At 40.4% G+C, this 15,792-nt stretch overlaps 1 protein-coding gene across 2 annotated transcripts in view; it reads left to right on the top strand.

Moving 5' to 3' along the window:
- Window positions 1-15,792, top strand: part of VPS53 (VPS53 subunit of GARP complex) — a 163,977-nt gene that overhangs the window by 34,063 nt on the left and 114,122 nt on the right. For both annotated transcript variants that reach the window (XM_036906231.2, XM_036906232.2), the window contains 3 exons: window positions 8,096-8,182; window positions 11,721-11,836; window positions 13,496-13,615. In XM_036906231.2, coding sequence (XP_036762126.1) covers window positions 8,096-8,182; window positions 11,721-11,836; window positions 13,496-13,615 — 323 coding nt within the window. The remainder of the gene's footprint in view (window positions 1-8,095; window positions 8,183-11,720; window positions 11,837-13,495; window positions 13,616-15,792) is intronic.

The raw sequence follows: 15,792 nt of genomic DNA, 5'->3' as shown, positions 1-15,792 counted from the left end.
ACCTTAAATATTAGCACCTCCTTTTTTCAGAACACATAAAGCTATACTAGTTCTTCTGAAAATGAGTAACTTTTCCTCCTTCCTGTGGGGGCAACAGATGGGATCTTGGTTTAAAGTCTCTTAAAGGCTGCCTATGGATTCACAGGATAAAGGCAATATAATTCTATAATGGAGCAAACTGCAAAATTAGATGCATCTAAGAGCCAGTGGGGATGTTCATTTCTCAGGGCGTTTTCCATAGGCTCAGATTCCATCTGTCTGCACAGGTGGCAAACAAGTTCTACAAAAAATAAAATTGAAGAGATGAAAGAAGAAGAATGTAGTAGAGTCTGTGCCAGGCTCCATGCTGCTTATCTTCTGTACACATGACCTAGTGTGGCTTTGGTAGCCTCTTCAGAACCCACTTCAGGCAGCAAGGGAGATTAAGGATAATGGTTACAGTTAATGATGCACAGAAATGCAGAGATGGCATAGCATGATTTGTTCTGCTGAGTCTTCTAGGCTGGCTCAGGGGGCTTCTTTGTATCTCTTGACTGCAGAATTTGAATTACTAAAGAGGGCCACTCCAGTGAGTTCCTAATAACGCCCTCGAATGCAGGCTAGACCCACACTCCGGGGCTCAATTCAGAAACTTCAGTAAGGGTAGATTGGAAGCAGTCATTTTTGGGTGATGCATTCTGTTTTCAATCCACATACAGCTTGGAATGGGAAAGTAGCCACATTGTATTTTAATGAGTATATAGGGGCAGTGCCAGAATCTTTCTTTCAGCACATTTTCTGATTATCCAGGTTAATAAAAGTATTTTAGTATTATTGGAAAATAGTCTTAACCTTTTGTAGGTCTTACAATTCTTTCAATTACAAAACACTCTCTTACCTGTGTAATCGAATATTAGAAATTAGATATCAAATGATAGGGTGTGTGTTGAGAATGAACTTTGTTGATGGAGCGAATGCTTCAGAAGCACCTCTTTGACTCTGGGAAATGAATTACATTAAATTTCCTCAACTTTAGGACATTGTTATAATAAGCAGAAGCATTTCAGCCTGAAAAAAATCTGGCAGATAGTTTATCTTTTTTTAAGACTGTGAAATGTAAGCTTGTGTGAATCTTATTTGTTTGCTGGAAGAAAAACGTGGTACCTTCAGCAGAGACAGCTCTGGTAGGTTGCCAGATTGAGAATAAGAGAGAAATAGGCATAGAAAACCCATTTCTCTCAGGAGAGATAGTGCAACTTCTTCAGATCTTTATCTATGTATAGAATTTGGCCCTTTCTGCCTTTCTTTGCTGAATGTCTTATGTCTTAGTGTATTTGGCTTGAAGGCAGTGTTTATAATCCTGTCTGTCCATCAAATATGACGTGACATGACTGACATGTCTCAGAACCCTGTACAAAAGGTCGGTCCTTTCTGGTGGGCAGTTGTCTGCAGAGGCCACTGTTGTTGTTTTATATGAAAACCCAACATTTCTTTTTAAGTCTCCAGTGCGTTTAGACTTCACTGACCCCTTGCAGCATCGTGGGCCTTAGATTCCATATCAGCCGAATAGGTACAGTTACAGAACATGTGACGTATTTTTGAACCGCTGTTTGTAATTGTACCTGAAGTTATGGAAACCCATGGGTGTCACCACACCCTGCATTCAGAGTGGTAGTCTCAGCACCACCAGTCTTCTGAGGAGTACCCCATGATGTTTTTAATCAGTTGGTAAATATTTGTTGGGTGCCAAAGTGTGCTCTAGCTTTGGTTAGATGATATCAGTGAGGTGACCATAGAATTTTATCACCAGGGTCACTTTTGAGAGTGAAACGGCCCTGTTAGTAATTATACTGACACAGTAGTCATAAACTAGGCCGGGCATGCTGACAACTGGAGTGGATGATTGCCTGAACTAGAGGGGATATAAGAGTATCATTCATCTCTTTGGTCCTCCCTCCTTTTCTTCTTACAGCCCTGTTAGCTAATACATACATACTACACAATTCAAAATGATTCAAGAACATTATAAAAGAGTTCTTCTCTTCTGTAATTGTCCTGTTACCCACCACTGCACTCAGTTTCTCCTCTTCTGTTGCATTTTCCCACAATAGACATTTACAAGCATCTCTCTTACCTTTAAAAATTCCTCCCTTCACCCCATTTAATGTCCCCATTTTTCTTTTCTTCTCATAGCAAAAACTTCTTAGAGAAAATAGTCTATATTAGGGGTCAGCAAACTTTTTCTGTTAAAAACCAGATAGTAAATATTTTAGACTTGCCATGCGTTCTCTTACAATTACTCATCTCTGCTCTTGGTGAAAGTATCCATGGACAATACCTAAGTGAAGGGAGTCGCTGTGTTTTAAGGGAACATTCACGAAAACAGGCAGCAGCCTGGACTCGGCCTGCGGGCCACCATTTACTGGCCCTGCTCTGTACTCCCTGTCTCCACTTCATCATGTCATCACTGTCCCCTTCCATTCCCTCGACTGTTCTGAAACTGCTCTCACCAAGGGTGTCAGTGACTTCCCTGTTGCCAAATTCAGTGGCAGTTCTCTGTCCTCCTCTTTCATGAATTTTCAACATGAGACACAATCACTCTTTTCCTCTTCTTTCTAGTGCTTTTGTTTGGCTTCTGTGACACCACAGTCTATGATTTTCTCTCATGTCACTGGTGGCTTTTCTCCTTCTTTCCTCCCTCCTTCTTTTCTTCGAGATTTCCAAACATTGGAGTGCCTAAAGGCTGAGCCCTGGGCCATTTTCACTTCTCCTTTTCTCTTCTCTGTCTGTGCCCTCTTCCTAGGTGACTTCTAGTCCTACAGACGTAAATATCATCTACAAACTGATGACTTCAAAGTTTCAATCACTAGCCCACATCTCTCTTCCAAGCTCCAAAGTCATATGTCCAACTCTGATATCGCCACTTGATGTCAGATAAGCTGTACACCCTTGACACGGTGAAATGGGAACTCTTGGTTCCCAAGCCCCCTGCTGCTGAGCCTGTGCATTCTGTCTTCTGTAGCTTAGTCGGTGGAATGATTCACTGGCTGTTTAAACCAAAGCCTGGGAGTAATCCTTGATTCTTTCCTTTCCCTCATTATCCACATGGAGTCCATCAGTGATTCCTGCAGGTTGTGTCTTCATATAGAGTAGTGTTTGAATAAAGTGTATATTAAAAATTGGTTCTGGTTCCTGAGGAACATGGCCAAAAGAAAACAATGATTTTGCAATTATCTCAGAAGGAAAAATTGTCATCTAATGTTTGTAAATATCTGACATAATCTAAAAATGCAGTTTATTAAGAAGCAGTCATTTAAAGTGTTTTCTTAAATGGGGAAGGGAAGCACTAAAGGCAAGGCTTCTGAGGTAGGTGACATGATACATATATATAAAACATGAAAAAATATATATATATATATATAAAACAGTAATTTCAGTAATTATTTCTCTGGCTACAACATTGCAAAATGATGGTGTGGCAAGTTAAAAAATTTTTCCTAATTTCCTAGGTTAATTAACCCAGTATTTTTTTCAGTGTGCAGTTTTTTCTGATTGCAAAACTGAATTATGTTGCATAAAAAGAAGGTCTTCAGTTGAAATGCTGGCACAACCATGACTACTTTGGCTAATGTGTTGCCTGACCATGCCTGAGAGCAAAGAGGAGGTGTGTGTGTGTGTGTGTGTTTGTGTACCATGACAGATTGGTTTTAAAATTCAACCCAATCTATTATTCTGGGCACTGCCCTAGATGTCAGGGAGTCACAATGAGGGGTCCATAGTCCAACCAAAAGGTAGACAGACCCAAAAAAATTACTAAAATGCTTATTAATTACTTTACATAAAGGACCACGGGCACCCAGATGATGAATGAATTGATTATACTGTGTGCTGCCTGCAAGTTTATAGGGGAGGGTGTTGAGAAGGAAGGGGAAGTTGGGGGAAAGGATGGTGAAGACGTGGCATTGAACTAGGCCATTGGAGACCCAAAGATTTGCACATGATCAGCAGCTTTTTGAGCATTTTATTTTGAAAGTTCGCTCCTTGGTTGTAAATGGACATTTGATAATGTATTCCTTATTATCATTTTAATTTTGTTAGAACTTAATTTTGGTTTGTCATAACCATGAAAGCTAAGGTTGGGTGGTATGGTAGTAAGCAGTGCTCAAAATAATCTTGTGTCCTGGTTTTGAAGAGGTGAATATTAAAAATGAGGAAGGGAATTCTTAGGAGGGCTGGGAAGGTAAAATGGGTGGACTCACTGAGGGACTGGCTTGAGATAGGAAGTGTCAGATCACTGGCAGTCCTAATGGTTGTACTGAGAGGAAAAGGTGTGGTCAGAGAATACTGTGAACATATTTGTATACATTATGTATATATCTATACATAATACTTGCATGCATTTGCTCAGGCTGGTCTTAAGTCCTGGAAATAAACCTCATATTTGTGCAGCTTTTGACCCTGTTATGTCATCAAATCTTCCCAACACCCTGGAAGGAGGTGCCATCATCACCACTTTGCGGATGAGAAAACAAAGATGTTGTACAGCTAATTTGTGACAGTAGAGACAGGCCTCAGGCTCCCGCCTCATGGCTGGGAAGTGGAGGGTTTTCTCACAACATACAGCTATTTCAGGGGGGCTAAATCCTGGAATGAGAAAGGCAGGATGGTTGGAAGCTGAGTGGAAACAGTTACTGAGCAAGGTGTCCTTTTGGGGTGGAATGGGATTGAGAGGAGCTGCTCAGTGTAGCACAATTCCATTCCATTACCCCTTTTGATTGTTTCCTACTCTTTCGGTAAATTCTCTCAAGTTATGAATTTTTGGTTCTGATAGCAATGCCACTGTTGTTTCAAGACCAAACTTTATGATGGTTAAAATACCTGTGTCCAGGTGGCAGAAATTACAAGTATAAAAGCTCCTTGGCTCACAAACCTTCTTAGGTAGAGGTGATCCAGCAGAGCAAAGGCACGCTGACCCCGCCTGCTCCTGGAGGCTGTGTGAGCAGCTGCCTCAGTAGTGTCCCCTCAGACTGGGTGACAAAGGGGCTAAGGAATGACTTCTCAGAGGAGCTTTTGGACTTCACTGCAGAAGCTGTAACACAGCTCAGCATCGTTGTTCCCACATGGGAAACTCCTGTGAATCCTGGAGGTGGAAGAAGATCAAAAGAAAGCTATGTTTGGGATGGAGCCAGACACAGGGCAGGGAGCTCCACTATAAGAAAGGGTTCCCAGTACCAAAAATGGACAGCCCGGGAAACCTGGGAAGGAAAGGGAGATATAATCCCTGCTTCTGACAAGAAGGAATTTCCTGCAGAGGGAGCCAGTGTAAATTTGCTGTTTGAGGACTTTTTCAAGCAAAGCAGCCAATGTATTAGTTCACAGTGTAGAGGTAGCCCTTCCACTGGGTACAGCTCAAGGCACAGGTTCAGATGATTCTGGAAGGACTTTTGTCACTCTCCCTCATCTCAGCTTTGCTTTCCTCTTGCTCCATTAGGGTATCCTTCTCAGGGCTGGCTCTGTCCCTGTGCAGGGCCACACAGCTCTAGGGTTACATTGGCCTTATCATTACATTCATAAAGGACTGGTGAGACCCAGTTAGGACAGACCACTCTTAAGTCCAAAATAAATAAAGTGCATTTGATGAAATGAAGCATGAGTTCTTCTGGCTGCTGCATCTCTTTTAAGTACATGTGTTCTGCATGTGTGTGGTTTTAACACCCTCACAACTCCCCAAATATTGCTTCCCCTACACACGGAAGCTACTGTGGGCTGTGATGCTTTTAACGTGTGTGATCCATCTTAGTAGGTTTTTATTTCAGTGGAAATATTTGGCTCACCATTAGCTTTAAGTGTCCCTTTCTAACTTCATTTCATAGTTTTCCAAATGGGACACTATAAATGTCTTTAAAGTTTGCTACAGTTCTGGAATCCCCATGCACAGTTGTGATTTTTTTTTTTTTTGGAGGTACAGTCTTCTGAAACTTTTCAAAATTCAGAGCTTCCCCTAACTTAGAGCCACCTGTCTCTCTGCAGGCTTTTACTATGCCAGTGTGCACATGCAGACACACACACAACACACATGCACACATGCACATACGTGCATGTCCTTTTTGTAATCATAAGCAACATATAGTAATCACTGAGCTATAAGGAAATAGTTGTTTTTAAATTAAAGCTTTTTAAAATTGAGTGTAATTTATATAATAATTTATATTATATATGTATTATATGTATTATAATAGTTATAAAAGTTACAGTGTAAAACATATTTATATATATTACAAAATGCTTGCCATGATAAGTGTGGCTACCATCTGTCACCATACCAAGTTATACAATAATGTTGACTATATTCCCCATTCTGTACCTTTCATCCCACAACTTATTTATTTTATAACTGAAAGTTTATGCCTCTTAATCCCCTTCACTTATTTCTCCAATTCCCCCATCTCTCCTTTCTGGCAACCACCAATTTGTTCTTTGTGTTTATGAGTCTGTTTTTGGTTATTTGTTAATTTATTTTGTTTTTTAGATTCCACATATAAATGAAATCATATGGTATTTGTCTTTCTCTGATTTATTTCATTTAGCATATTACCCTCTAGGTTCATCCATGTTGCTGCAAATGACAAGATTTCATTCTTTTTTATGGCTGAGTAATATTCCATTTGTGTGTGTGTATAAACACACACACACATACACACACACACACACCACATCTTTATTCATCTAGACCCTTAGGTTGCTTCCATATCTTGGCTATTGTAAATAATACTGTGTTAAGCATAGGGGAGTATATATATTTTCAAATGAGTGTTTTTGTTTTCTTTGGGTAAATACTCATAAGTGGAATTACAGGACCATGTGGTATTTTTATTTTTAATTTTTTGAGGAACCTCCATATCATTCCCGTAGTGGCTGCACCAGTTTACATAACTACCAACAGTGCACAAGGGTTCTTCTTTCTTTACATCCTTGCCAACACTTACTCTCTTTTTTATACTAGCTGTTCTGATTTATGTGAGGTGATACCTTATTGTGGTTTTGATTTGCATTTCCCTGATGAGTAATGGTGTTGACCATCTCTTCATGTGTCTGTTGGCCATCTGTATGTCTTCTTGGGAAAAATGTCTATTCAAGTCCTCTGCTTGTGTTTTTAATCAGATCATTTCTCCTTTGGTATTGAGTTTTATGAGTTCTTTGTATATTTTAGATATCAATCTATTATTGGACATATCATTTTCAAATATCTTCTCCATTCAGTAGGTTGCCTTTTTGTTTTATTGATGGCTTCCTTCACTGTGCAGAAGATTTTTTGTTTGATATAGTCCCACTTGTTTATTTTTGCTTTTGTTTCCCTTGCCTGGGGAGACTTATCCAGAAAAAAATTACCTATGCTGATGTCCCAGAGTTTATTACCTGTGCTTTCTTATAGGCATTTTATGGTTTCAGGTCTTACATCTAGATCCAATAGTCCCAAAATTTGTATAGAACTATGAAAGACCCTGAAAGCCAAAGCAATCTTGAGAAAGAAGAACAAAGTTGGGGGTGTCACACTCCCTGATTTCAAACTATACTACAAAGCTGTAATTATTAAAACAGTATGGTACTGGCACATAAATAGACACATGTATCAATGAAACAGAACAGAGTGCCCAGAAATAAGCCCATCCTTCTATGATCAATTAATCTGCACAAAAGAAGCAAGAATATACAATGGGAAAAGAACCATCTCTTCAATAAATGGTGTTGGGAACACTGGATTATATGGATTTGTATGCAAAAGGAGGAAACTGAACCACTTTCTCAGACCATACACAAAAACAAACTTGAAATGGATCAAAGACTTAAATGTCTTGATCAATGACTTAAAAGGACCTGAAACCATAAATTAAAACTTTATGATCCAGATTAGCAAGAATCTTGACTATTTGCCTGTATCCACATGCTGGCCTCTATCTATTTCTGCAACTACTTTGGTCAGTAAAATTGTCGGTATAAGTATAATGAGTCAAGACAGCTTTATGATAATATTCTTCTGAAGCTGTACTTGATTATGTATGGTGACTGACGCTGTCTGGTGTTGCTTCTTGTTTTTCATTTATTTCTCTTATTCTAGGCCCTTGAAGAGGCCCAGAAAGCTATTCAGCAGCTCTTCAGCAAAATCAAAGATATCAAAGACAAAGCAGAAAAATCAGAGCAAATGGTAAGTGCAGGTTTCCTTCTAACTTTTTTGCACTAGAAGAGCAAGTTAGCTTCTTGTCCAGTCATCCTAATTAATGGGCTTTTGCTCCCACTCGCTGCCAACCACAGCACCCACAGCTCTAAAGCCAAGCCCTGGGAGGACCTTCCAGACCCGTTTGGGAGGGGCTGCTAGAGATGCAGTGACTCACCATCCCTGCTGCCTTCTCTTTAAATATGAAAAGTTTCCCTCTTTCCCCAAAATAGTTTCCTAGTCATTTTGAAATTCTTTCTCTAGCATTTGTTTGTGTCATGTGTTTTCAGTAAAGATATACCATATGTAACTTGGTATCACATGAAAACTGGTTCTGGACCTGGGAGGTGGGATGTTTCCTGCCACGATACATGCTTATGGTGTTGATTAAGTTCTCCCTCTACAAATTTGTGTCCTCCAGTAGTGTCTGAGAAGGCCCCTCTACTGACCAAGAATCCAGCCTGACCCACTCCTACTCCTTGGGAGACACTAGTTAGCCAGCACAATGCCAGTTAACTCCTGAGCTGTAATGTCTCTGAATTTCTGTTTCTTCAACTGTAAAATAAGAATAATAACGTCTACCTCAAAGGGTTGTAAGAATTAAAACGTATGAAGAGTACTGAGCATAGTACCAGGCCTATGTTAGTTGCTCCATGAATGGGAGCCATTATTAATGTCATTTTTTACCCCTACCGTGTTTGGTTACAAAAACTCCCAAACCTTTACAAACTCCTCTCTCTACATCTTATTATAATTCACTCCAGGCACAGATCTGAGGTCACATTTCCACGTATCTTTCTCTTCAGTGGCCATCTGGCAAGAAAGGGAAGGATATGGATTATGGGATGGGAGGGCCGGGCCTTCAGCTGAGGGGGATGAGGAACAGCAGTTTGAGGTAGTTGTGGAAAGCATGGCCTCTGAAGTCAGACTCCACTTACTTACCACGGGCCTTAGGCAAGTTATTAACCCCTCTGTACCTGCGTTTCCTCGCCACAGAATGGAGATAATAGTCACATGCTCATCATAGAATTGTGGGGCTTTGGTGAGGTAATGCATAGCACACAGTCAGGCCTGAGTAATGCTGTTGATACTGTTCTTATCATTAGCTCTTCCTGCTCCTACTCCCAGGAAGGAGTGTTAGGGACCTTCACTGGCAAACTAGTGGTCAAAGGAAGAAAACTTTCATCAAAGGAAAAAAAATAGTATCTGTGCTTCACCACAGAATTGAATAGCCTTTGAGAGGAAGCTGTTTGCCATCAGAGAGGGATTTAGATTCGTGGTTCTTTCCCCAAGGATGTGCTACACTCAGCACCATCCACATGTCCCTGAAGCTCGATTATCAGGTGACATGATCAGATGTGACTTCTGCTAGAGTTTACTGTACTCAGATTTCTTACTTAGATATTCCTGTAATTCCAATCTGCTGTTCTGGACTAGGTTCCCTCCTCTAGCTCAGGAGGGATGCAATAACAGTTTGAGTAGGCTGCTTCTAAAGTTAGGAGATGTTTTATTTTAAAGCAGTGTGCTTTTCTGCAGTGCTTTGCCTAAAGGGAAGAGGATGTAGGACTAAAGGGAGAACTGATATTTCTCGAGCTCTTTCAGTGTGCCAGACACCACACCAGCTCCTCTAGACAATAACCTAATGTAGTGCTCACAATAGCCTTGCAAACAAGGTTTTATTATCATGGTGGTTTTTATGGTTACCCACTTTATAGATAGGGAAACTGAGATTCAGCGAGGCTCAGCAGCCCATTCTGGAACACCGAGTTGGTGAGCGGAGTGGAAAGAGCTGGGATTCAGTCCTAGAGCTGCTAGATTCCAAAACTTGCTGAGCCATGTTCTGCCCTTTTTTGGCTACCCATGGGTAACAATGAAGGTAAATTAACTATGGGTGTTCTGTTTGCAGACCAGTTTAACCTGAGCCCTCCATGCATGAGCTGCCATTTAAGGTTTTGTTTAGGGATTAACAAATAGTTCAGTTTGTCTAAAGAAGCACAGGGTATGTGATGGAGAAAGAGGGAAACCATGGGAATGGAGAGCCCAGGGGGCTCCAGTGCAGAACAGCGAGGGTCTGAAGAAGGAGTAGAAAGGGACAGATCTTGAGATGAGGTGGAGGAAAAATACTCAGAATTCAGTAGCTGACTAATGACGCAGGAATGAAAAGAGTCATAGGTGACTGGGACTTTCAACACAGAAGTGAAAGAAAGGCTCCTGATGTTAGCACTGGAGCTCAGGAATCTAGAAGAGGGTGCAGAGATTTTTTTGTAGCACTATAGAAACTTCTAATATCAGTTTTAGAAGTGAATGATCAGTTTATAGGGCCAAACTCCTCTATCTAGTTTATTATACCACTCCTGATTTTTTTCCCCAAACTCAGTTATTCAGCAAAGAGGTGCTAGGTTCTTAACCTATCTTTTTCCTTGCACAATAGAAATAGAGAAATTATGATGGCCGGAGGGTTAAAGAGAGAGCAGGCTTGATGGGGAAGTCCCCGTGAAAGAGGCTTTTTACTGCCAAGATCCAGGTCAGCCCTGCAGGTTTGTGGATGTGGCACTGAGCTAAGTGGGTCATGTTTGTTTCGAGTTCACCTAGGGTGATCAAACTCTAAAAAAACAGGTCACATGAACTTAACTCACTACCAGGTTTCTCACTTTTAATGGGAGATAGATCTTTTCAGTGACTTGAATGTTTGTGCCTGGTATGCAAATGCTCCCTTCCTTCCAGGTATCAGAGAACCTGGGAAACCAAACTGCTCTTCAGAAAATTTTTTTATAAACATGAACTCAAGCATTTTAGTGAAAAATTCCATCTAGGTATAAATAAAGTTGGAGAATTATTCCCATTTCACTACGGAATGCACTTTTCTAATGACTGAAATATACTTACAATTCTAGATTCAGTTTCTTTCTCTTGGACCTGCTGTAACACGCTGTTCCAGTTTTACTCCCCCAGTTGCCTTCTCCCTCCCTGAAGACTATACCTTCCTCTTACTATGTTACATATTAAGCTTACGTTACGAGGGTTATGGTTTTGTCTTCCTGATTTGAAAGTACTGGGGTTCAGGTAAAAATGCTGTTTCCTGGAATACAGACCATCTCCATGGAATTAGCCAGCTCATCTGTCCATTTTGTACTGAACCTAAGAGCCTGGTGTCAGGAGGCATATTTTTCTGACCTTGTTCTAGAGGAGATGTGCTGTATTTGGCTTGCAGACTCTGTATGCTCCATACTAAATTGCTCTTTGGATCACTCCATTTGGGGTGAAAAATTAAAAGTTCATTTCATTCTCACACCTGAGGATTTTGTAATCCTGAATAAAGTCTGCTGAAGAAGTACAACTTTAATTTATAATGGCATGATTGGTAATTATTTTGATTATGTATCATGAAAATGTCTATTTTCTCCCAGGACTAACTGTAGCTATTTTCTCCCTTGCTCCATTCTCATTGTTTTCTTTTGGAGCTTCTTGCTGATGGATTACATCTTTCTTAACCTTCTTCCTTCTTCTCCTGTGGTTTTTCAATATTTAGGTTAAAGAAATCACCCGCGATATTAAGCAGCTAGATCATGCCAAACGCCACCTGACCACCTCAATCACAACACTGAACCACCTGCACATGTTAGCAGGTGGCGTCGATTCCCTCGAGTAAGCAATGTTGACTTTCTCTTCTGGGTCCACGGGAAGTGAGTATGTCACAGAAAGAAAATGGCATCGTTGGTTTATTTACTTCTCAGCCAGGAAAATCTCACTATCCTGCCCCACTTTATGCAAATTGGTCTCAAATGTCCAGTCACCATTTTTGCTCCCTGACATGCAAAACATAACAAACACCTGAAACTCTAAAGTGAGGTAGGTGCAAGTGAGTGTAAAGGGGCCTCGGAGGGCAGGTGGAGAATGACATCAGAACACGGATCACTTCCATGGGGCAGACCTCCGCCATCAAGGCCGGAAAGGTCATTCCAGGCCATCATCACTCCCTGTGGTGCCTGCCTTGGCACATGTGCCTGCTTGTGTTGGGCTGAGTTGCACTGTTGTTGAATGTACTGTATGGAAACAGATCTTTGATTTATCATTCAACCTACTTTTTTTTTCCCAACTCACTTTTTCAAAGGCAATAGCTTCCTGTTTGATTTATAGAGGAACTCTAAGCAATGATACATGAGGACATCAGAAATGGTATTAAAAAGAAGAGCTGGCTGGTTATTTACCACGAAGAAGCAATCCAAAGGCCTCTTTTACTAGCAAGATTACAACATGACAGTTCACTTCTGTGGTCTGCCTCAGGCTGAGAATTGCCCCTGCTCCAGCCTCAGTGTAACCTCATCTATAGACAGAGAAAGAGCATCTTCACAGAAATTTAGATACAGTGCCCAGAGTTGGGAGAGGAGGGGGTCAGACTCCTTCCTGATCTCTCCCAGGCATCATGTGAGTTTTAGCCAACCCTGGTTCACTCTCCTGTGAGTAGTGATCGGAGAGATCAGAGGGCCAGTGGAGACTGGAAGAGCGGTTTCCTGGTCCTTCCCCCACATGCTCAGTGTTTTCCACCAAACTCTCAGACCAGACAGTGGTGGCGACATAACACCTTGGCTTGAACTTGATCCTGTCTTTCAAAATGCCTTTTAAAGGAAGTCATAAATTAAATATTTAACTTAAAAGCCCAACCCAAGTGAAAAATTTAGATTGAGTAGTTTGTCCTTCATTGCTGTAACTGTTGATTTTATCAGCATTCCTTTATTTAAGCCTCATTAACCTTAGCAGTAAGCAAAGTAAACACATCTGACATAGAGTTAACTTAACATTGGCTTACAATCTACAGATCTGAGTTAATGTAGAAATGCCTAGAAATGCCCTTTATTGTATCCTTGGAAGATGTTTGATTTGCCCATATGCAGTAATCCTTAGATGGTAACATCTTTATGTCCGTTTTCTGTCAAGAGCCTCCTAATCCCATAATATCCAATCCAAATCCATGATCTTCCCAGATTTCCTCCCCCTACCCAATGAGAATCCATCACTCACACGATCTTTTAAACCTCCCATAGCATGTAACTTACATTTCTATTTAGAACTCAGTTCACCTTACTTGGGGTAAGTTAGATAGTTGTGTACTTGGCTCTCCCTTACTAATGATGTCACCTTGAGGATTTGGACTAAGTCACTTTTCCACTCCCATTGCACAGCACCATGCATACTCGGTGCTCAGTAAATGGTTACTAAATCTAGTAGATATCTGTGTGGTTACCTCACTTCTGTATCTTGTACCCTAGTGCTTTCTTGAGTTCTCAACTTGTTATTTCCTTGCAGAGCCATGACCAGGCGAAGACAGTATGGAGAGGTTGCTAATCTTCTTCAGGGTGTGATGAATGTTCTGGAGCACTTCCACAAGTATATGGGAATTCCACAGATCCGGCAGCTTTCTGAAAGGTAAAAAGAATATGGTCCTAAAAGGCACTTAGCTCAGTATGTCCACTGTAGAATCTTCTTGTAAGAAGGGACCTCAGACATCTCCTGATTCTGTTTGATGCAGATGTCACATCTACCATACCCCTTACTGACTCCTTACCATGTCTTCTAAAGCTACCTATGTTAGATCATTGCTGGTTGGCATCACTGGAGTAGAAACTGGCACGTGATATAAATGGACAACTCTCAGTTGTCCACATTTGTGAGGAAAACTGTTCTGATTGTCTTTTCCTTGTAAGCAACCCCTACAAGACTTAATGGTTTGCAACAGCAGTTATTTTGCTTATGTAATTTGGCCTGGCGCAGCTGGAGAAGCTCGTTGCTGCTCATGCAGCACCAGCTGGGTGGCTCAAGAAGGGACCAGAGGACCCACGGGCTCACTGTCACGGTTGGCAAGGTGGTACTTGCTGCCAGCTGGGAGTTCAGTGGGGTTGCCCTCCGTGGGCTGCTTGGGCTTCCTCCTGCTGAGGTGGCTGGCTGTCAAGAATGAGCTTCCCAAGAGAACCAGGCCTTAGAAGTCACATGCAATCACTTCTGTAGTCACAAGGCTGCCACGAGTCAAGAGGAAGAAACATAATCTCTCCCAGTCCCCAACAAGAAGAACATCAAAATCATATTGGTGAAAAGAGCCCATGGGATGGGGTATATTGCTGTGGCAATATTTGGAAAATATAGTCTGCCACTAGAACTTAAGAGGTGCTAAAATGACGACTTAGCCTCTTTAACCTTATTCTTTGCTTCCTACCTCTGTTTTAGTTCTAATCCCAGATTCAGAGCCAGTAGAAAGAGAGGCTTATAGAGAGAAGGAGGGTAAAAATTCTAAAGGAGGCTGAAGGATGGTGAATTTAGTGTCTTCTTTTAGAAAGGGCAGCAAGGAGAATACTGAAAAGGCAGAGATAATGGTGATTAATGAGTCCTAACCTTTCTTGCAACAAAGGAATGAAGAGGCTGGAGCTTAGCAGCTGCCATCATTTTCACTTCTATCTTCATACTAAGGCCTGGTTGCTACAGGCCTCTTTTTCCCTAAGTTTCTTTGTTTTTAGTTACATAAATAATACATATATATTTTTTGTTTTTTTAAAAAAAGGCAAATATACAGAAGAAACTGAAGTCCCCTTTACACCTCAAATCCCAGTGCTACCCACAGAGGTAGTAGCTTAGCAATTTATAATGTGTATGTCTCTAGATTTTTATCTGCACATTTACATAAATCTGTAGTTTCAGTTTGTGGTTTTGCTTTTCTTTGTTTTAGATAAATGGTTTCGCACCATATGCTTTCTTCTGAAACTTGCTTTTTGTTTTAAGCCTAGCAATGTATATTAGAGATTTTTCCACATCCATATACATAGACCTACCTTATTCTTTTTAAATGACACAAAGAATTCCATAGTATAATTTACCAGAGATTATTTAACCATTTTCATATCACTATATTATTTGCTTCTAATTTTTAAAATCTACCCCCTTTGCACACCTGCAAGTGTTTTTCTGGGATAGATTTTGGGTCATAGGTTATACGCATTTAAAATTTTAATAACTAAAAACAAAAAAATTTTTTTAAATATAAATAAAAATAAGAGTAGTTTTATTTTTGTTTGATTATTTGCCATTTGCGTTTCCTCTGTGAAATGCCTGTTAATGTCCTTTATTTGTCTGTTGAGTTATTTATCCCTTTTTTACTGGTTTTCAGGCATTCTTTATGTATTCTAGGTGTTAATCCTTTGTCAGATGTGGTACATCTTGCCTATTAAACCGTCTGGGTGTGTTACCTATTTTTGAGGCAGACCTTTGACTCTCACATCAATTTTTTCTAAGGTAATTTGTCTATTCAAGTTTCCTACTTCTTTTTTTCTTTTTCATTTGTTAATATATACATAACATAAAATTTAATATTCTTAATTTTAAGTGTACGACTCAGTGGCATTAAGTATAGTCACAATATTTTACGACCATCTCCACTTCTATTTCCAGAACTTTTTCATTACTCCAAACAGAAATTCTGACCCATTAATGAAACTCCCATTACCACTTCTCCCCCGCCTCTGGTAACTTCACTTCTGTTCTATTTTCTGTTTCCGTGAATTTGCCTATTCTAGGTACCTCAGAAGTGGAGTCATACAATATTTATCCTTTTGTGT

This window comes from Manis pentadactyla, chromosome 4 (genome assembly GCF_030020395.1).
Source record: "Manis pentadactyla isolate mManPen7 chromosome 4, mManPen7.hap1, whole genome shotgun sequence".
In the NCBI taxonomy this organism is placed as follows: Eukaryota; Metazoa; Chordata; class Mammalia; order Pholidota; family Manidae; genus Manis; species Manis pentadactyla.
This window is presented reverse-complemented; position numbering and strand designations above follow the sequence as displayed.